Source organism: Nannobrachium achirus (assembly GCF_963921795.1).
Source record: "Nannobrachium achirus genome assembly, chromosome: 19".
Taxonomy (NCBI): Eukaryota; Metazoa; Chordata; class Actinopteri; order Myctophiformes; family Myctophidae; genus Nannobrachium; species Nannobrachium achirus.
Window position 1 is genome coordinate 18,147,422 of NC_137826.1, and position 23,446 is coordinate 18,170,867.

Genomic DNA, 23,446 nt, shown 5'->3' on the forward strand with positions numbered 1-23,446 from the left:
TTTTCACCCGACAACGACGATATAATGCTACAGTAGTGATGTGGGAGTTATTTCATCTAAACCGGAAGACATGGAGGTTGTGCAGCGGCGTCACAGAGGGTGGGGTGGTGGCAGGTGGGGTGTGGCTCTTCTTAGGAGGAGGAGTCATGTGTGTGGGTCAGGCAGTGCACAGTGGATCAGGAGGAGGTAGCCTCCAAAGGGAATAACACAATTTGTTTCTGTTCTTTTCCATGTTGCTATTTTGTGTTAAGTCTGTCAGTCTTGGTCAACCACCCCGATATCCACTGAGAGCTCAGTTCCAATAAAGGTGTTTTAACCCCATCTGTGCCTGAATTTAAATGGGTTTCTTAATTTCATTTGTGTGTATGAGAATTCATGGGTTGCATTTGTAGTCCTAAACCGGCCATATTGAGGACCAACACAGGTGTTCAATTTGTCTGATTGGCATAGAACCAATGTTCTACATTAATCAAAACACCTGTGTTGGTCCTCAAAATGGCTGGTGTAGGACTACAAATGCAACCCATGAATACTTATTGACGCTTGTAACATCGGCTTTCACCTGCTGGAACAGTGCCACTAAGCTCATTGAGGAATCCAGTGAAATTCAGGCCCAGACGGGATTAAAACACCTCTTTATAGAACACCAAATATTTCAGAACGAAATCAGTCCATTTTGATGGTTCAGTATCTTTACTCTTTATTTGTTTATTTGGAACGGGACAGTACATGATAGTGAACACAGCAACAAAACTACAGCAGTAGAGTTTGAATGCAGTGCAAATACACCGGGAGTTATGCTGAGTTCACACTGGCAGATACAAAGCCACAGTCTACCATTCATTTTCAATGGAAGCCTGCGACTTGAAGATGTAGCTGCTTCAAAAGCTACAACAGCTACAAAAAAAGTTCTGCTGGTTTCTACAGCTACAAAGATACAAAGCTACAAATATGCTGTGTATATATCTTTTGTATCTGCCGGTGTGAACGCAGCATTAGCAAGGATGCGAATTTTCACCCATAGTCCCAACATGTAACAATAACACGAGATATTCCAGAAAAGGAAAAAAAAACATACATGTTTCTGCCATAATGTCAAACAGTGAAGACCACAACAACAAAAAAAAAAGAAAAAAGACTGCAACAATACAACAATATGACCATGAAATATTATGGAGCTTCCAGTGGTTATTGGGGGGTGGCTGACAGAGATAATATAGATGTCGGAATCAACAAAAACTATCTCTGTCAGTCTTGTCGGAGGCTAGATTCAGGAGGGGTTCTGATGGGCTGGGTTGGGTCATGGAGGTGAGAGTAGTAGTGGTGGGTGGGGTGGACGGACGGGTGGAGTTTGGTAGGCTTTGAGGCTAGGGTAGGTGTGGGGTTTGGGGTTTGGGGGAGGAGGGTGGGTTTGTGGTGACGCAGGGGAGTGTTGGTCAGTCGGTGGTTGAACAAGATGAGAACCGAGAGGTTCCAACAAGACGTGGTATACACACGGGACTCCCTTAAAAAAACGGGTGTTTGGCCCTGGGCGACCGCCCCTTAACATCCTGCATCACACACACACAGCGTTGTGTGTGCCTGATGATTTGCGTTCCCATTGACTCGCATCGGCTCGCCTTGTCAAGCCAATGCAGTACATTGAACGTTGACAAGGTTTTGAACCTAAACATTTTTGTTACATATCAATAACATTTCCAAATACACTATAAACTATTCCATAACTATTGGTTTGCAACTTCAATAGTCAACGAACAAGGCCCCCACACTCACTCACTGCCTCTCGGGGGCACCTCAAAAGTCTTTTCACTATCACTGGCTTGATATCACTTGCCGTCAAGTGATATCAAAAGTAATGCATTTGTTATTTCAAGTTATTTCAATACAATAAAACGGTATACTAAGATAGCTATATAAAGTAAACAGACTAGCTGCACTGCTACATGACTGCTAAAGAAATGTGAGTCGTGACCCATAAAAATTGGTCTGTGACCCACAAATGTTTGGGAAACAGTGTGCTAAACCACGCCCATACGGGGGGGGGGAGCACCTGTTTTTTTAAGAGAGTCCCAGCAGTACACGTTTATAGTGGACGTCCTTGACCCGTCTTCTCTGCTGTCTACTATTCCGGTTCATTGCTCTTCCAACTGGTCCCTGCTGCTCAGCCTCGGCACTGTTTTACCTACCGCTTGCGGCCCCCCAGGGGGGCTGCTGCGTCCGTGCGGGGCGTGGGGTGCGAAGGGGGGACATGCTGCCGCCACCCCGCGATTTGGAGAAATCGCAGGGAGAAGAACTGGGCTCGCTGCTGTGGTCACTGGTGGGGCTGTGCTGCTGCCGCAAGAAGGGACTGTCCAAACGTCCTGGTGTGGACAAGAGACGGGACGGATGGGGGACCCCGAGGACAACACGCACGCACACACACACATATATGGATATGTACATGTACACACAGACGCACGCACACACAGGTAGATGTGGACGTGGAAAGAGACATGCAGGGAAGACGTATAAGAGCAGAGACAGACGGACAGAAGACAGAAAGAGCAGAAGGAAAATAGGAGAGGACAGGAAGTCAAGGCAAAGACAATTGACCCCAGCCCCCCCCCCCCCAGAGGGAAGTGAGTGGTCCCATAGAAGGCCATTAGTGGAGTCAGAAAGAATGGTAGAATGTTCCAGAAACCAGATCAAAATGACAAATGAAAGACACAGAGAAAGAAAGGGATGAATTGAGTGGACGTATGAAAGAGAGAAAGTGAAGAATTTATGAAGAAGGATGGATGAAGATGGTGATAAAAACCAACAGATGGATGGACATTGTAGAAGAAAGAAAAAGAATAAAAGACAGAACCCCCCCCAGAGGGAAAGAAAGAAAAAGAAAGGAAGGAAGAAGGAAAGAAAGAAAGAAAGACAGGGTAAAATACTGATTAGCGTGATATGCAGACAGTGCATGCAGAGTCAGTAGAAATATGAGAGGCTTGTTAGCTTGAAGTCTCAGCACTTCATTCTAGGTAGTTTTTGTTACGTATGAATGTAAAACAAACTGCCACTGCCTTTGTTACAACCAAGCAAACACAAGGTTCTTCTGTCCAAGTTCATGTTAAGTACGCGTGGACAAAGGTACAGCTGCAGGCTTTGGCTGTTCTCGCCTGTTGGCTTGCTGAGGTCTGCAAAGCTAAGGAATGACCGAGAGACGGTCTGCGTCAGGGGCTTACAAAACGCTTGCAGGGTTACGGTCGACCCACAGAAGCTTGTTAATCTGGAACGGTTTGCTTTACAGTTGCTGGGGTGCTAGTCAGGTCACAGACTCTGATGTTTATAATAGTCTTACTCACCTAGATCCAGGGGATGTGTCTCACAGTGCTAGCTTCTGTTAAATCTTATATTTTATCCATAATGATAATAATTTGGTCCCCACACCTAGTGGTGTTTTCTGTCACCGTTTGTGAAGTTTGTCCATTCTACTGCGCTGCGGGAACAGTTAGGGGCATCCCTATTCTGAGGCAAACATTGGGTGACATGGCCAAAACTCTCTCTGCTGTCTTCCCTGAGGGAAGCCAGTCGATGCCGGTCAATTAAATATGTAGGGTTAAAGTGGTTAAATGGTACAAACTTCAAAGTGATTTTCAAAGGTCTACAACATAAGCCACAACCCTGAAGCTGTAATCGTTGGCTAAATACATTTGCACATGCAAGGAATTAGACATGCTGGTTTTGGTATGTCCTCAAATCAAAGTAGGAGATAAATAAGTATACCGTAAATAGTTATAGGGAAAGGAGATGATCTAAGTATATGTACACAGCAGGTCTCTGACTGTACTGACTGGAAAATGTACAGTAGTTGCCACTTGCCAGTCATCATGATAGACACTCCTTATTAGCCTTCTGTAACAGATCCAGGTTAAAGGGCAATTGAATCAGTCTACAGAAGCAAATTACATCATTCTTACTTGCTTTCCAACAGACCAACCTCAACGATTGGGAATAAGTCCGCAATGGTTCCCAAAGTTGGGTCCGCGGACCCCCATGTGTCCTTCTGTTCAGGGGGATCCCCAGCAAAATGAGGAAGAGTACTTTAAAGGACAACTTTGTTTTTTTACAACAAGGGTTCATATTTTAGATTGTAATTAGAGAATGAATGAATCTTCAATGAAGAAAATACACCCGCACACTGCCACTTGCAGGTTCCAAGTATAAATTTATTAAAAGCAACGTTTCGGTCAGTAGACCTTCCTCAAGCTAAATTCAGTTATGGCTGTTATCCAGCCATAGTGTGCCTTCTAGGTTTCCTGTATATCGTGTCTTCTGTGTGCACGTTGTTTGTTGCTTGCAGCAAGCCAAACAGCCCTGTTGGGAGACAAACTAAAGGCTCGAACGAGAGCTTGATATTGCGTGTGTGAGGATGGAGGGAGTTTGTGTGAACCTCTCAGGTTTCTGCGTTCAGCACGTTATGAGGACAGAATGCAAGGAGTATATCGTCGTTGTCAGGTGGAAACCTCATTATCTCCCAAACTGTTACTTTTCAGGATTCAAATGGCAAAAGTAGCAGATCTACAAGCTCAAAATGCGCCGCATCACGCCGTGTTGCGGCGCATATGGCTGTTATCCAGCCATAACTGAATTTAGCTTGAGGAAGGTCTACTGACCGAAACGTTGCTTTTAATAAATTTATACTTGGAACCTGCAAGTGGCAGTGTGCGGGTGTATTTTCTTCATTGAAGATTCATTCATTCAACTACTTTGTGACCGACGCACCTGCTTGAGAGGAGCTACTGGGTGTGCGACAGTCTTCTCTTTACAAAGATTGTAATTAGAGAAAAGAAAAGATGAGTGTTAAAATGTTTTCATTTACTGCTTTCTATTGTTTTAGCGATTTTAGTATTTTGATTTCAGTGGTTGGGGGCATGCATACAAGTGGTTAAATATTGTGTCTTTTTAGACACAATAAGCCGTCAATTTCTTTGTTACTATTTACACCAGCCCCCATAAGTCACATCTGGCCATGAAAGATTGTGGTGCATCTTGCATGCATGCCCCCAACCTGGAGGCATGCATGCAAATCGAAATAGTTAAAATCACTAAAATGATAGAAAGAAGTAAATGAAAACATTTTAACAACCTTTTCTCTAATGACTATCTGAAATATGAACCCTTGTTGTAAAAAAACAAAGTTGTCCTTTAAACGTTTCTTTTCAGCTATCTTCAAAAACTCTTCTCTTATGTGGGACCTTGGCACAAAATCTTTTCAGATGGTTGGTCCTTGACAAAATGTCTGAGGTGCAGTGGTCTAGAGAGTTGTTTATGTTAACAGCTATCATTTAGCATCATAAGCTAGTGCTAGTCGTGCCTTCTCGTGGAGCAAATAGCACTTGAGTTACAAGAGCACAGATTAAATCACGCTGAAGCTCTCATTATCCAACACAGTGCATGTTAACCTGCGCTGCTGGAAGACACAAGACTCTCCAGGTCCCTGCTTACTCTGTCATCTCCTGCCCTTGAGCATGTTCATTTAATTACATCCCATACTGATCGTTATAGTGTGCCTTCTAGGTTTCCTGTATATCGTGTCTTCTGTGTGCACGTTGTTTGTTGCTTGCAGCAAGCCAAACAGCCCTGTTGGGAGACAAACTAAAGGCTCGAACGAGAGCTTGATATTGCGTGTGTGAGGATGGAGGGAGTTTGTGTGAACCTCTCAGGTTTCTGCGTTCAGCACGTTATGAGGACAGAATGCAAGGAGTATATCGTCGTTGTCAGGTGGAAACCTCATTATCTCCCAAACTGTTACTTTTCAGGATTCAAATGGCAAAAGTAGCAGATCTACAAGCTCAAAATGCGCCGCATCACGCCGTGTTTCGAGCTTGTGGATCTGCTACTTTTGATCATTTTGTGTGATGCTGTAGGATGATCAAGTAGGGCATTACTTTATGAAAACATATGGAGATAAGAGGTTTCTGCCCGACAGCAACGATATACTGTACATCTCCTACACAGCAAAACCCTATTAAATCATATCTACAGTAAATGTCTATTTTATGCAGACCTGTGTAGTTTGTAATGCACAACACATAAAAGGGGGATGTATGTATGGATTGACACGTTTTAGATGACATAAACAGTATGTATGTCAGACAATGTTTTAGAATGTGACAAATATACTGATTTAGATGAACCCACATGTTCAACCCAAAACCACTTGACCACATACTGTACCAGGTCTGGAGTAACTTAGTTCTTTAATTCTTATCAGGTCTAGTTATTCAGTTCTCTCCTTCTTACTTGGTCAGTTTACTCAGCTAGTTGATAAGATCACCAGCCAGAAGCCTTCCTCATCGTAATAATTACTAGTAATTAGTACAGTGGGGAAGGCTCTTGGCTGACATGTTTTTTGGTTGCTGCTGCTGGGTCATCAATAAATAAGAGATCCTAAAAGTGATGGGAAGCACCCTTCATTTCAGAGACTCGGGTCATTTTGTTCAGTTCACTAAAAAACTAGTTCATTCCAATGATTCGTTCACCGTTCAGTGCTTCCGATTCCGCCCTCCTCCTCCTCCTCGTTCAGCCAGTCGATGTGACTGACTGAACCTCGCCCTCCAGGCTCTCTCCACGCAGAAGAAAATGAACGACTCGAGGAACAATCATTTCTGAGGAGGGGACCCTTTTTGGACGGACCACTCGCCCCGCCGGTGTGGAATGCTCGCCCCGCTTGGTGAGAACAGACTACAGAGAATAAAATTAAGTTATTGGGCCGTAACGGTCACTCATCCCCCGATTAGGGAGTCTTACTGGTATTCAGAACGACTCATTCCGTCGGACCCGAGCTTGCCAGATTTGACTCGGGTGAATGGACTTTGGTGGCCAGACTTAGAGTACGTGGGTCCGACCGTTCTAACGTCACCTGATTTGCCCAGGGCGAGTGTGTTTTGTGGCGTCCGTTCTTGTATTCTAAACCCCACACTACACTACTTGTGAGTGCTGGTGATCTTTTCAACTGCTTGGTTCCTTTCAGAGCCGTGCCCGCCTGACAAGAGAAGCGCCAACAGACAGGGTGCTCGATTCTCTTTCTCTATTTACTCCAGTGCTCCAGTTGCTTTAACTTGCTTACCAGTCCTGTGTATGGAGACAGGTGAGGAGTCCACGCTGACGGTCATGGCTCTCTCCTTCAGCTTGAAAAACTCACGAGGATTCCCAGACCTCCGACTCTGGGCTATGATGGCCTTAGCCTCCTGTTCACACACGCACGCACACACACGCACGCACGCACGCACACGCACACGCACACACACACACACACACACACACACACACACACACACACACAATGAGATGACAGAGGAAGTTGGTGCAAAATAATAAAAATGTAAATCATAAACAACCCACATTCTCTTCCACCCCTCTCTCTCCCTCCTTCCCTCCCTCCTCTCCCCCCTCAACCTCTCTCTCTCTCTCTCTCTCTCAGTGTTATAAATATCTCCATGGAGACAGTGCGTTTCCTGTCTGTCCCACTAACACAGAACCAGAGCCTGGAGGTTGTGTTGCCACGGTGACACACTTAAAGTGTCTACAGCGTGTATATATATATATGTGGGCCAACACCAGGGACCATCTCTACGTGATTCACTGCCTCGTCATACGCACTTTTATTGAACTTATTTTCTTTGACTGTTTGACTCACGTCCACTTCAGATTCCTTCTTGTCTGCATTGAGGTCATCAGCACTCAGCTCTGTTATCTGAGAGAAAGAGACAGACAGAGAGACAGACAGACAGATGGACGGAGAAAGACAGGGAGAAAGAGAGAGAGAGAGAGAGAGTTTAAGAAATGTAATAATAAAAAAAAAATACATTGATCAAGGTAGCTCTCCACCTAACAGACTGCTACAGATTACTACAGACTGGCAGTTGAATGAAGTCCAGAGATCAGTCGTTTGGAAGGTGTGAAAAAAAGTTGCTGAATGCACGAGAGCCGACACCGACAGACGTCTACTACGTGTGCTATAAATAGCCTATGGCTCGATGTCTTTTTCAGCTTTTTCCGACGGGGTCGGAAGCCGGCGGCTTTTGATGCTTTCCTGCAACTTGAGACCTGACGCGACAGCCATCCATTCAACAGCAGACTTTCAGCAACAGAGAGTGGCTGGTATTACATCTAAGCTGCTCATCAGCTCTGTCCAAGTGCCCCTTTCTCGCATCTTAACTAACGTTCTTCAGCAAGACACCTGCTAAACTAACTTGTGTGAAATGGCCAAATGAAGGACAATTACATAAATCTGCCATGAGGGGGCGACAGAACCTCTGGAATCCGACCACTGAGCTCAACACTACCCCTCTGAACACCAACAATGTAATCGATTACTCTGACTGTAAACATGTACACATATCTACCCATGACTGCACACCGTTTTGATGCATTGTCTAGTATTGTCTTGTATTGTCTGGTATTGTCTAGCAGTATTGTCTTGTATTGTCTGTATCACTATATTAGGGAGAGGGAAAAACATATGATCTCAAAGTGCTGTATGAATACATTTAATTGTAGGGAGAAGCATTAAAAATATGTCTGCGACCCAAAAACGGGTCCCAACCCGTTGTTAGGGCAGCACCACTGGGGTACAATATGAGCTTTGTTGGAAATGTTATAATCACATTATGCTGTACAGTATTTTCTCTGTACCGCTATCGACGCTAATTCCTCATTTGACCTTCATATAGTGTATTTCCTTGGGAAAAGCAAAAGCCCAGGTCTGAAATCACTGCCTTCCGCTGAGGAGGAGCAGAGAAGCTTAATCAGATAGTGATGTCTGTGTGTCTCCCAGTATGACTCCTCCACAGCACAAAGCAACACAGTTCTCATTAAAGGGAAAGCAGAAGCGATGCTTCAATTAGACAGAGAACTGAGAACAGAAACAACTTGGTCAGCCTCTCTCCCGGGTGCTGTTCCGTCTCTACTGATACAGCAACACACACACACACACACACACACACACACACACACACACACACACATTAAATACACCAGTGATTATCATTCTCAAATGTTGTGGACCAGGGCCCGCTTGAAAATGGGACCACTTAACATCTGGCCCCTTAACTCCAATCCCGCGAAGACTCGTGAAATGTAATAGAGTATCCGCAGTGCCAATCCTGAGTATACTCGTGAAAAGTACTGTAACGGCGGATACATTACCGAGAAGAATGGCCAGAGGTCCGGAGAAGAAATCCGTCGCTGATTTCGCATCATCACGGCTCCACGAGCACAAAATAGTCCCATCCATAACATTGAGGTGGACGGGGGATCTCATCTTTAATGTCCATTATCTCAAAACTACACTTTAGAAGCTAGGATGGAGGCAGATGCTCGCTTATGTTACACAGTTATAAAAGCTCCCGGTCCGCCATTACACAACTCCACGTGGACAAGGATCGGTTCCGGCGCAGGACCCGATGACGTCAGACCGGAAGTGATTGCGCTGTGGACTTCTGGCCTTCAAAATAAGATAACGGGGGTGATGCCAACCTGAGACTGGCATCGTGGACTTTATAATCCGTTAATTTCAGGGGCACTAAATGAGTTAATTGGTCAGATGGGTGGGCCTCGTGCATTTTCAGAGTATTTTCTTTTTAATTATATATCAAACATATAATTTTGCGAATGTCTGTCCGTCCGTCCGTCTGTAACAGCGTTTCTCCTCAGTGGCTGGAGCAATTGCTCTGAAATCGCATCACCATTAGCATATGAACACACCTGACATAACTGTGAAGCCCGAATTTCATTTCTCCCAAATTAAAGCTGTTTATTAGCGTTTTCTACTGTCTGTTGCCAGGGTTACGGTCTGTTCCTCCAGGCCATGGGATCTGTAGCCCCACACACACACACAGCTCCCTTTCTCACAGTTAGGAATGTTCTCTCTCTCTCTCTCTCTCTCTCTCTCTCTCTCTCTCTCTCTCTCTCTCTCTCTCTCTCTCTCTCTCACCAGGTGCGTTTGATGTGTGTCTCATCTTCCAACGGGTATTTATACACTCCTCCATGAGCTGCTCCTTACATGATGCTCTCACGCACGCACCAGTTACAGTAACTTTCCCCACAACCCACACTCTGCACAGTATATTTTGGAGCACACATCTTTGAACGGGTAAGGTCTAGTTATTAAAGGTAAGGTAAGTGATATTTCTTTGTTAAAACAAGTGTTAAATAGAAGTATATTGATGATAGTACACATTGATATAGAGTGGAGTCTCCATGTCTCTACTGCTCATTAATTAACAGAAAATGCATGTTCAGGTCGGGATACCTATTTTATCCAATCATGAGAGAGAACTCAAACAGGATACAGATTAAAGTGCAATTGGAAGTGATGACACAAAGACATGAGCAGACACAATTGCAACTGGAACACTATAAAAATGAAGCTGATAAATGTGTATTCTTTCCCGATCCACCCACCTAATCTGTTTATTAAAGAGCTGGACAGACAGAGAGTCTCCTGTTACTGAACAAACACTCTATAGCAATGATTGCTATCCCAATATAGTGCTTAAATCTTTTAGTAAACATTTGATGCCAATACCTTTGTACTTTCTCAAGTAAAAGTCACTAGAAATGCTCTGGAAATGATGTCCAAAGTGCTCCTGCGCACAGACATGGCTAACAATACTACCACCAAGGGCCAGTTCTCACATATGGGAACACTAAAGGTTCCGTTCTGTTTCATTCTATTGTTAGCTCTGTGTCTGAGGCTGAATCTGACTGAATTACACGGCTTTGAATGAGAGAGCGTTTCCTATACTGGAAGTAAAAGATGTGCAGTCCTGATAGAAAAGTCATTTTGCCTTTTAAACTTTTACAGTCACATCTGGTTTGGATTCACAATGAAACACTGTGCCGGTTCGAGCGCAGGAACACAAGAGATGATTGTAGGAGATTCCCCGGAGGAGGGTTGGATGTTAAACTAGAGAAGCTGCGTGGGCTCACTGAGTGAAGAGAAGGCAGCTGCTTAGAGAAAATATGATTAGGTAGAAGGCATCGGAGAGGACCTTCATAATTAACAAAATGTTGAAATAGAATTAGTTATAGAGTGGAATATATAATTTAAAAGCATTGTTTGGTTCAGCAGAAATAGCAGTTGAGTGGACGTTAGCTTGCTAAAACTTGATCCAAATTATTGTTTCAGTGGAATTTTATAATATAAATACACTGAAGAGATAAAGCATTTGAGATGAATTAAACTTTGAATGTAAGAGCATTTTAAAGTGCGAAGTGCAAATAGAAACTGTTACTGTCAAAACGGAGTTGAGTGTTTAAGGTACGTTGCCAAAAACACTTTCATGTGGAATGGTTATTGTGAACAATATACCAGAGAAAGATAATGTGAAAAAATAAATTGTTTAAATTACACATCCAATTTTAAAACTGGCGGGCGGCCCGAAGTCTAGATGTGTTTAAAACTGCACATTGTAATGTTTAACTTTGAGTTTTGAGCTCACAGTCTGTGGAAGTAGTTACGAATCACAAGAAAAGTGGGTGGAATAAATAAAAAGGAGAAGATAGCACGAACAGCGAGCACACTAATTAACTGACACATGAATCACTCATCACCTCATCTGACAGGAACATTTACATGAACACACACGCCCCCACGCACGCACGCACGCACGCACGCACGCACGCCCCCACGCACGCACGCACGCACGCACGCACGCACGCACGCACGCACGCACGCACGCACGCACGCACGCACGCACGCACGCACGCACGCACGCACGCACGCACGCACGCACGCACGCACGCACGCACACACACACACACACACACACACACACACACACACACACACACACACACACACACACACACACGCAGTTCTAAACTTACTATAGCAGGTTGGTTCCTCTGTCTCTCTTTGGCCTCCTCTTCGTCTTGCATCTTCTTCCTAAACACATTCACATTAACACGCTTATTATGCATTCGTTATACTCATCAGACATTCATTAAACGTATTATACATGTATTACATTCATTATAAAGTCATTATACTTGTTATACATTCATTGTACTCAGTACTGATGTGCGGGCCCGAGATATGGATGCTCATACAGTAGCACAGCATGCACCACATATCTGGAACAAACTCACAGGAAACTGCAGGTCTCTTATTTCTTTTAAAACACAACTAAAGACCTTTCTGTTTGCTGCGGCCTTTCTTTATCTTTTCTTTCTCTTCTGCACTGTAATTGAATCTGTTATTTGTACTAATCCACATCCTTTTGTTTTATGCACTTTATGTGTTTCTGCTGAACCAAATTATTTTGTTTTATGCATCCTAATGTCATTGTATTATTGCGTTTCCTTTGCTTGATGTTCTGTGTAAAGCACATTGAATTGCTTTGTTGTTGAAATATGCTGTACAAATACAACTGCCTCGCCTTGCCTACAGCAGGAAAAGTCCCTGGAAGAAACATCTACACAACAATGCACTTGATGTCACATGGGAGGACGTGGACCTCTAAGGGGGCCTCCTGCAGGTCACAGACAAGGTCAGAGAGAGAAGGGGGCACTGCGTCAGGCTCCCGGAACTGGTGGCAAGCAAACTGACACTATGGGAGCCAACCCAAGGCAATAGGGTCTGAATGCAGACAACAGAAACCCAAGAGGCGGATTCTTGGAGGTGGACTGTACTGTACAGGGGGAGGCGGATTCTAAAGAATCCTATAACCACCCCGACAACGGTTCTTGTAAAGGAGCGCTCGTTTTCTATTGACCATGACGGAGGCGCGCCGTCTCAGGCGACCTTGAGCCCCATGAGACACCGCCGAGCGAGCGGTAGCGAGCAAGACGCAGTGTCGAGCGGTGCGAAGGTCGCATGAGCCGACTCAGCGCCGTTAGAATGTGTAAACCAGGGGGATAGAATTGTAAATCTTCGTTTCTACCTGTCTCTCCTCCTAACCCGTTTAACGAATTCTTCCCCACTTCCTGTAGAGGAGGAATTCTTGTATATATTTATCTCAGGGTCTCTCCTGCTCACCTGTGCTCTTCTATCTGTCGTTCTCTCTCGCGGTATCTCTTCTCTCTGTCTTCCTGCTCCTTCCTCTCCAGCTCCATCCTCTCCTCCTCAAAACGCTGTCGCTCCTCCGCCAGCTTCTTCTTCTCCTCCTCCTTACGCAGCTCCTCCTCGCGCTGGAGAGAGAGAGAGACAGAGAGAGAAACAGAGAGAGACACAGAGAGAGACACAGGGTATTCAAATAAAACTAGAAAAGAGTGCTCCTCTCAGCCACATGACTATCTCGGTAGACATCTTGATCACATGCCCGAGATAATGTATACCGACTTGTGTGAGGTTTGGACAAAATCTGTAGGAGTAGTAACAAAAGATGTGTTCAGCAAAAATCTGTCCCATGGGGTAGCGCTATAACTGGCCAATGTGATACATTTGGTTCTGCTCTGGCCTCCAGGGAGTGTGTGTGCAGCATTTGACATTGATCGGGCCGACGGTGCCGGAGATTAGGTGTACACACACAGACGGACGGACAGACACACAGACGGACATGGGCGAAAGCTCTGCCACACCTTCGGCCTGGCGGAGACAATTATTGGTATTAAAAACTTCAGATTTTGTATGGTTTCAATTGGATGCCTATTATTCTGTATAATCTATTCTCTGACTGTCTCTCTATGTCTATCTGTCTGTCTCTGTACCTTGGCTTGTTCCCAGAATTCCTCTCTATTGATTTTCTTCATTTCGATCTCAGCATTGGTCTTCTCGTACACAGTACCCTGAAAAGAGAGAGAGAAAGATAGAGATAGAGAGACAGACAGATAGAGAGAGAGGATGTTGTTAGTCAATAGCAAGTGTGTGTGTGTGTGTGTGTGTGTGTGTGTGTGTGTGTGTGTGTGTGTGTGTGTGTGTGTGTGTGTGTGTGTGTGTGTGTGTGTGTGTGTTTTCAGGATGAGAAACTAAAACCACAATTGCCCTTGAAACATGCTTCCAAGGTCATAAATGTGCACCAAACATGTGCACACACACACACACACACACACACACACACACACACACACACACACACACACACACACACACACACACACACACACACGCGCGCGCGCGCGCACACACACAGCTATTGTACTTTAAAATAATTAAATAAGTCCAGGTCTAAATAGGTTATTCTAGACAGAGACATTCAGTTCAGTTCAGTTCAGCTCAAAGGAGCTTTGTTGTGAGAAAACATTATGTTTACATTGCCAAAGCTAGTAAGTGCCAAAGCAAAAATGCTGACAAATATTATCTGCAGGGGCTCCCTGGCACTAAAACATGAAGGTGTGTGACAACCACTGTGTGTTTGAAGTACTGTAGTGTACAGTGTGCTACAGTAAAGGCTTCTGTAAGGTCATTTCCTGAACCATTACACAACATCTAACATCTAACAACCATCCTGATGACTCAGCATTGTAGCAATGTGTCCCGTCACTGTGCATGTATGCGCGCGTGTGTGTGTGTGTGTGTGTGTGTGTGTGTGTGTGTGTGTGTGTGTGTGTGTGTGTGTGTGTGTGTGTGTGTGTGTGTGTGTGTGTGTGTGTGTGCGCGCGTACGCGTGTGCGTGTGACGGCAGACACACAGAACTATTGTGTTTGAACAGAGATGTACAATGACCTTCAGTGACACAGCAATCCTCTGCTACACACACACAAACGCACAGTGTGTGTGTGTGTGTGTGTGTGTGTGTGTGTGTGTGTGTGTGTGTGTGTGTGTGTGTGTGTGTGTGTGTGTGTGTGTGCGCGTGTGCGTGTGCGCGCGTGTGCGTGTGTGTGTGTGTGTGTGTGCGTGTTATACCACATTCACTCCTTGCTCGTCCTCTTTCGTCTTCAGGCGGGTGAGGACAGGGCTGGCCACACCCCCTGCAGTTGTCCCATTGGTCAGGCGCTGGCCAATCGCCGACGGGTCGATGTCCTCCATACTGCTGGCGTTTATGATGACATCAACTCCCTGAGAGAGAGAGAGAGAGAGAGAGAGAGAGAGAGAGAGAGAGAGAGAGACAGAGAGAGAGAGAGAGAGAGAGAGAGAGAGAGAGAGAGAGAGAAACACACACACACACAGAGAGAGACAAATAGAGACAGAGAGAAAGAGGGAGAGAAAGAGAGATAGGGAGAGAGATAGACAGACAGAAGGAGGGGGGGAGAGAGAGAGAGAGAGAGTTTGATTGAAAGTCATATCTTCCCTTGGGAAATTACAGCAGCTGACCAGTCAACGCATATCTTCCCAAGGGATAAGATACTCAGGCTGCAGTTCATCTCTTAAATAAGCACATTGTGGTGGTTGTTCCAACAAGCACCATTACATTACAAAACATTAGAATAATGCAGCAGACGCACCAATATATAATAGAGAGTAATGTAAAAGGTGAGTAACCTGGAGGAACTCGGCGATGGTGGCTACGTGACTCGCACACGCACACTTCCTGGCGTCTGCGACGTCTTCCCCTACCTGGAAGTACATCAGAGTCATGGATGAAAAAGCAAAATTAAATCTCACGACAGAAACTGTTTGTATGATCTAAGTCCTAATGTGTGATTAGTGAAACAGTGTGAAAGGAGCCCTCCCCACACTAGCACTGATTCCCAGGCACACATAGACATAAAAGGGGGCTTGAGCCCCTGCCCTTTTACCCTTTCGTAAACAGTGCCCATTCCAGACCATGAATGCAGTTTTTACTATGGTGAAAGAAATACAAATGCCCCCCTTTCCATGCCATACATGATTCAAGAGAAGTGCCTTGTTCAAACTCTCCTGAACTTGAATGTAGCATCTTATGTTGAAAGAATTGCCCTCTCTGTGTAGAAATCCATGCTGTAGTGTAGGCCACATCTCCAGAACTTTACTGATTATGCTTTGGTATCAAGTACTGAAAATAGCCAACCTTCAAGCTCACAACGCGTCTCGCTGCGACGCGTTGTGAGCTTGGAGGTCAGCTCTTTTCAATATTTTCACAGAAGGCCTTTTTAGAAATTGAAGCCCCTGCCTCTCTAACATTCTCTGCACGTCCCTGCTGATTCCTATGATGTTTTAGCAATATTGTTCCTGCTGTTCTGCATACTGCCAACCAGGTGAAGAAATCACAGACTGAGGCTTTAACATTTGCTTTTACAATATATATTCATATTATGAAATATCCGAGACTTTATGAAAGCCGATCTACATCAATGCATCGCACACACATTGAAAGCTTGTAGATGGGCTATTTTCGCATAGCAACATGCTTCCATAGAAGACATGCTGACTTCTAGGGAATCCAAATGACTGAAATCAGTTGTGGCGACTGAAAACTTTAATCTATGCGGAGCAGGCCTACTTCAGAGCACATCAGAGTACATCTTCTTCAAAGACAGTCACAGTCTCAGAATATCCTTGCCGTGTCACTGAAGTGTACTCAAGATATCCTCAGCATTCACCTGCTCAAGGTCTGCATCAGTCACAAAGCTGTGTCTAAGTGTGTGTGTGTGTGTGTGTGTGTGTGTGTGTGTATGCGTGTGTGTGTGTGTGTGTGTGTGTGTGTGTGTGTGTGTGTGTGTGTGTGTGTGTGTGTGTGTGTGTGTGTGTGTGTGTGTGTGAGCGTGTGTGTGTGTGTGTGTGTGTGTTCATGTTTCATTCAACCTTATGTTCATCTTGCTGCCTAGAGTACATCAGAGAATGTCTTCTCTTCAAAGACAGTCTGAGAATGATCCTTGAAGTGTCACTGACTGAAGTGTACTTGAAATGTCCTCAGCCTTTTACAGTTAGGTTGAATCGCATTTAGTGAAAAACGACAAATGCCACCGGTGTAGAACATCTCACAACATCAAATCACATTGTGTCACTATGCGTCAGCATCATAGCCTGGTTTGAACCAATCAGCAGCAGCTTCAGGGACGTGCAGAGAATGTTAGAGAGGCAGGGGCTGAAATTTCTAAAAGAGCCTTTTGGCGGAAATAGCAGACCTCCAAGCTCATAACGCGTTGCGCTGCGACGTGTTGTGAGCTTGATGCCATACTGAACTAAGCGTAATCAAGTCAATACTGGATTTCTATTCAGGAGAGTAGGACATGGCAATTCTCTTGAATGCTGCATTCAGGTATGGCATTGAAAGAGGGCATTTTACATTTCTTTCACCATAGTAAAAACTCTGCCAATTTTTCAATCACAAAGCTCACAACGCCTCGCGTGCGAGGCGTTGTGGATCTGCTATTTTTGGCAAAAGTTCTCCGAATATGGACACTAGGGTTCAAGTGGTTAATATATAAAAGGAGAAAAAAAAGTTGCTATCACACAAAGATTTGGAGGACCTCCTGTAGTAACTCTGAGGACCCCCTAGGAGTCCTGGACCCCCTGTTGAAGACCCCTGGAATAATAAATTGTAGTCAATGAGAGCCAGGTGGACCGACCAGCTTATGACCAAACAAACACTTATTTCTGAAAGACCTTTGTAAAAGTTCACTCTGGTCATGGAAGATAAAAGAAAGGAACGAACCCAGTTGATGAGGATGTATCTGGGAAGAGCAGCGTTGGGTTCCTTCAGAGAACAGAAGCCATACATCACCATGGAACTGTCAAACAGTACTGTGATGGCTGCCAGACCTCCACCTACACTCACACACACACACACACACACACACACACACACACACACACACACACACACACACACACACACACACACACACACACACACACACACACACACACACACACACAGGGAAACCATGAACATTCAGTAAACTATTATAATTAACATTAACTCCTAATATGATTTCGGACAGAACCCTCGGGCAGAAAGCAGAAATCAAACATTTGAGTTTTTTCGTACAGTAAATTAACGCCCTACTCGATCACACAACAGCGTCACACAGAAATCATCAAAAGCAGCAGCAGTGGGGTGCCTGCTGGCCTGGTGGTCAAGGCGCATACCACATACTAGGCTATGATGCCTGCTGGCGTCACCGGTTCGATTCCCGATCCGGACAACCTTTGCCACATGTCATTTCCTGTCAGTCTACTATCCTATCAAATAAAGGCATAAAAAGCCCAAAAACAAATCTTAAAAAAAAAAAAAAGAAAAGCAGCAGTAGCTGCGCATTTTGAGCTTGTAGATCTGCTACTTTTGAATTTAAGGGCGGATTCACACTGCGGTCTCGGGACCGTTCTCGAGGCTACTTGGCAGATGTTTTGACAGTGTGAAGCCTGCGGTTTTCCTCAGAAACGGATAGCCTCGAAACCACCTCAAGAGGTACTGTAGTCTCGAGACTGCATTGTGCGTCCTCGAGACTGGTGAGCTGCAGTGTGAAGCAACCGTGAATCCTGAAAAGTAAACGGTTTTGGACTGGATGAGGTTTCCACCCGACAGAGACCATATTAACCATTAACCGTTGCAATGCTGACTCACTGCTCAAGGTCTCAGTACACACTTGTGTCTTTGTCCAAGTGTGTGTGTGTGTGTGTGTGTGTGTGTGTGTGTGTGTGTGTGTGTGTGTGTGTGTGTGTGTGTGTGTGTGTGTGTGTGTGTGTTCATGTTTTAATACAACCTAATGTTCAACCCTGTGTCCCTTCAGACTCATAAAGCATCTGTGTCTGTAATGATGAGACTAATGACTCCACCACGAGAACGCAACACACACACAATCAACTAAACATCATTAGTGTGCGTGCGTACGTGGGTGCGTGCGTGCGTGCGTGTCTCTGTGTGTGGGTGTGTAGTGTGTGGGTGTCACACCGGGATTTTCTAAATAAGCCTTTATTATACAATTTAATCACACTCCATCTACAACAACAAACATGTTATTAAGTCTGCCAACGCAGGCAGGTGGCAACCATTTGGAGAAGGAAGGGTACAGTAGGTAGAGACTAATCGTATTATGGACACAGCAGGACAACAGAGAGAGAAAGAGAGAGAGAGAGAGAGAGAGAGAGAAACATACTTCCCACAGATTACAATCACCCAAGGAGAGTTTGAAAACTTGACTAATAACAACAAAGTACGACAATGTAGGGCTGTCAAGATTATGACATTTTATATGATGATTAATTATCACTCAAATAATTGCGATTAACGATTTGTGTTTTTGTTGTTGACAATTACATTTCTGTTTGGCTTTTAGGCTTTGAAGTTGCACATGGTAGATATGGCACATAACCTTAATATGCAAAGAAATTACTGACATATTTGACAACTTTATACTTAAAAATGAACATTGATAGTGGAAATAGCCGATCTACAAGCTCGCGATGCGACGCGTTGTGAGCTTGCAGATCTGCTATTTCCACTATTTTTGCAAATGTTTGAAAATATGAACATTGTTCAACATGTAAACGATTATGACGATTATGACAAAATAATCACGATTATGTCAAATAATGGCGATTAGACGATTATGTAATAATTGTGACAGCCCTACGACAATGTGCAAACACAGCAGCAAGATTTGTGAGCTGTTGTGACAGGTAGTCAGGGAATGTTATCAGAATACCTGTCAAAGCTGGGAATAAATTTCTTACCAAACGGTTTCATCACCCAACGTGTTCGTAAAGGTGTCTAGCAACATATCTAACAAAGTTTGAAATTCAAAATCCCTAGGAGAATCTTTGACAGCTAGGGTAAGTTTGGGTCTTCACTTACTATACACTATACTATAAAGGAAAAAAATAATCCCAGAGAATCTGCTTTAAGTGGGATGTGAGGGGGTCTAACTAGGTGTTTTTTTTTTATTATTATGAATCCATTGTAAGCATTTGATTTGCACGAAAAACATTCCTTGGGCTAAAAATGGACCATGTTTTTTTGGGGGCCGTTTGTAGCCCAAGCAATGTTTTTCGTGCAAAACAAAAGCTTGCAATGGATTCAGAATAATTAAAAACACCTAGTTAGACCCCTCACATCCCACTTAAAGTAGTCTTTGAGTAATTTTTGCCTTTATAGTATAGTCTAGTTAGTGAATGAGACCCAAACTTACACTAGCTGTCAAAGATTCTCCTAGGGATTTTGAATTTCAAACTTTGTTAGACATGTTAGACACCTTTACAACAAACACATTGGTGAAGAAATTGTTTGGTAAGGAATTTATTCACAGGTTTTATTAATATCTCCTGACTAAGGAGAAGGATGTCTAATGGAACACAAGCACCTTAAGGACTATAAATCATCCCTGCACTGTTTATTTTACACCACAGAAATACTGCCCATATGAACAGAGGAAAGTCCTTTAATTACGTTTGAATAAATTGCTGCTATTCGCAAAAGGTTTTATACCAAGTGAATGCAAAACACTGCTGTCAACTGTCTCCAAAGTGTATCCCGAGCTAACCTCTCCTATATGGATGTACTGTATCTGACACAGAAAATGCACAACTTGCATAGTTTCGTAAGAAGGTCTTCCCTCTGAGTTGCATGTACTACTTTCCACCATTGCTTTTTAGTGTTTTCACCTCTTATTAGCATGTTCATTTAAAAACACAAGTCTTTTACATTAATCACTTGAACATCCCTATTCTTAGTGGAACATTAGCCAAAAAAATAGCAGATCTACAAGCTCACAACGCCTCGCAGCGCGAGGCGTTGTGAGCTTGCAGATCGGCTATTTTTTGGCATAGAGGTTTGGCGTAGATGGAAAAGAAGAGCAGACTAGTAGGTATTGACAGTTCAAGTGGTTGAATATATTAATCCAACAGACAATATTGCTGTCAAACAAGTCTAAGCTGTATAAGAAATCCATGAACATTTTAAATCACAAATGTAACACAGCTCTGTTTACACGTTTCTTTATTCCCATTTAATTGTGTGTTGTATCATTTGTTTGTTTTGTTCCACTTTTGCTTTGGCTGAGAGAGAGAGAGAGAGAGAGAGAGAGAGAGAGAGAGAGAGAGAGAGAGGGGGGGGGGGGGTAGGGGACACAGCAGCCAGTACACTGTAAAAGTACAGTGATTCAAGCTACAATCCATATTAACTAACTAAATAAATGCATTTCCTCCATATTCCTCCTAGCTGCAACAAAAGGCCAGTTCTATCTTTTCAAGACTGTCGCCATTCTTTATACAGAGTGTATTTCAGCCACCAGCAGCCCACAGCCGGCTTGTTGGAATAAATAAACGATTTGGATATTTTGCACCTGCAGCCTTTGAAACGCTAATCAAAGCAAGATGATGCACGCAGCACTCAAGCTCAGAGTGAGTGGGCGAGTATGTAAGTGTGAAAAGCTTTTTTCATGACCTCCTTCTTAGTCTGTGTTGGTGGTTACAAGTGGTATTTATTTGTTCAAATACTGTGTTAAATAGCTCTATGTTCTGATAGTAATCATTGCTATAGTGTTGATTGTTCAGTAAAAGGGAACTCCCTCCCTGTCAATTTCAATTCAATTCAAAGGAGCTATATTGGCATGAGAAAACATACATTTACAAATTGCCAAAGCAAGTGTCAAATAAAAACAATCAAAACTGAAATGTATGTGTAATTAAAAGGGAATAAAGAATTGTGTAAACAGAGCTTTGTCACATTGTAACTCAGAAGTAATAGCTCCTCGGGAGAGAGATATGCACAAAGAACTGGGGTCCTCTGTGCAAATGTAACTTTCCAAGCTAAAGCAGGAAAGCTGAGAGGGAGACAGCGTACAGACAGACGGTAGGAAAGCAGAGAGAGAGAGAGAGAGAGAGAACGAGACAGACAGACGGACGGACAGACAGACAGACAGACAGACAGACAGACAGACAAACAGACCGTGTAGGACAAACAGTAGGAAAGCTGAGTGGGAGACAGTGTAAAACAGGGGGTCCCCATCTTTGTGTGATAGAAACCATTTTTTTCTCCTTTTTTATATTAACTGCTTAAACCCTAGCGTCCATATTCTAAGAACTTTAGCCAAAAATAGCAGATCTACAAGCCGATCTACAAGCTAACAGCGCCTCGCGCTGCGAGGTGTTGTGAGCTTGTAGATCGTCTATTTTCGGCAAAGAGCTTTGGTGTAGAGTGGAAAAAGAGCAGACTAAGTACAGAGTGAAAGGTCAAGTTTATTAAGTATTGTTGGTTCAAGTGATTAAATGTCTGAAAACACAAATTGACATGAATCCAAAATACACTGATGATTGTGCTGTCAAACAATGAAACTATATAGAATCTTGAGGGGGTCCCTGCTTCATCTCTCTCTCAACGAAGGGGTCCTTGGCCTGAAAAAGTTGAAGATCCCTGGCATAACAGACTGGGGGACAGGGGTGCTCGGGTGGCGCAATCTAGCACCCATACTTTTTTTTTTTCTCAGAAAACTGTTAGGATTTAGAAGACATTTGTAGAATCGGCCTACATCAGTGGTTCTCAAACTTGGTCATGTCAAGGAAACTATTTTGTTCCAGGGACCCCCAGAAGCAAAGATTTGAGTTTTGATTTGATTAGAGGAATATCTTTTCTGCATATAGCTTAGGGCCTCAGACCCGTTGGCAAACGTCAGGTGGTATCCTCCCGGAGGGGGCTCCTCACTGGGAGGTGAGTATGGTACAACATCATGCAGGAACAACCTACAGAAATGTGACTGGGGAGGAATTAATTGGCATAATGACTAAATTGGGGAGAATAATAATAATAGTATGTATTGACTTGTCCCCTCAGGGATATTCATCTTCACAGCCTGTTCCAACAGAAAAACCCCAAATAACCATATAGTACAAAACTGGGGGCCTTTGAAATGTAAATGTTTGAGAAGCACGTTGTGTAAGAGACACATCTCTGATGGGATCAGGGCCTGTCCTACAGTATATGAAGCATCTCAGAATCACTTGTAGGAGCCAGGCTGGATGCTTGACTAAGACGGTGGATTTAGAAAGATACGCCATCCCAATTGTAGCCACTAGAGGCGAAGTGTACACAAATAGCATACAAATAGTCTCCTAAGTGGGTGCCGTCTGACGGTAGATCTCTCAAACTGTGTTTAATGGTGCTAGATCTCGTGAGAGTGTGTTGCTGGAGCAGAGAAAGGTTAACAAAGTTGATTTTGTCTTTCTGAAAAAAGCTATTGTAGTGTCAAAATGTTACTCGTGACAATCGGGTCCAATATTTAGTTCAGTGACCACAGGGCTAAAGAACGGTTCAGAAGCTGTGTTCACGTTCACTCTCCGTCTCCAATTGGAATGAATAGACTCCAACCCTAATTCCGGTCTCCTAAAAAGTCAGCCACCTACAGTACGTTACACAGAAACGTAAAGTAAACAGGAGATGGTGGGTCTTTCTGTTTTCCTTTGTCTTGGCTTGTCTGCGTCACACAGAGCACAACGTGAGAGCTGCTAATGAAGCGTCCTACGGTGAGGAGTAGGAGTCTCTCTGTGGAGAGTGAATGACGTCAATGCTGGGAAACAACCAACACCTGGACCTGGTGTTCTAAGTGCTATGAAAGTGCACACCACTCATTCCATGATGAGGTGAGAGACAATACAATTCAGAGTTGATTGCTA

At 43.9% G+C, this 23,446-nt stretch overlaps 1 protein-coding gene across 2 annotated transcripts in view; it reads right to left on the bottom strand.

The window, feature by feature from the left end:
- dbn1 (drebrin 1) overlaps window positions 1-23,446 on the bottom strand; it is a 133,628-nt gene that overhangs the window by 13,176 nt on the left and 97,006 nt on the right. For both annotated transcript variants that reach the window (XM_080748443.1, XM_080748442.1), the window contains exons 3-10: window positions 17,493-17,605; window positions 15,398-15,472; window positions 14,822-14,974; window positions 13,687-13,764; window positions 13,016-13,167; window positions 11,866-11,923; window positions 7,670-7,726; window positions 7,100-7,220 (exon numbers count right to left, since the gene is read on the bottom strand). In XM_080748443.1, coding sequence (XP_080604569.1) covers window positions 7,100-7,220; window positions 7,670-7,726; window positions 11,866-11,923; window positions 13,016-13,167; window positions 13,687-13,764; window positions 14,822-14,974; window positions 15,398-15,472; window positions 17,493-17,605 — 807 coding nt within the window. The remainder of the gene's footprint in view (window positions 1-7,099; window positions 7,221-7,669; window positions 7,727-11,865; window positions 11,924-13,015; window positions 13,168-13,686; window positions 13,765-14,821; window positions 14,975-15,397; window positions 15,473-17,492; window positions 17,606-23,446) is intronic.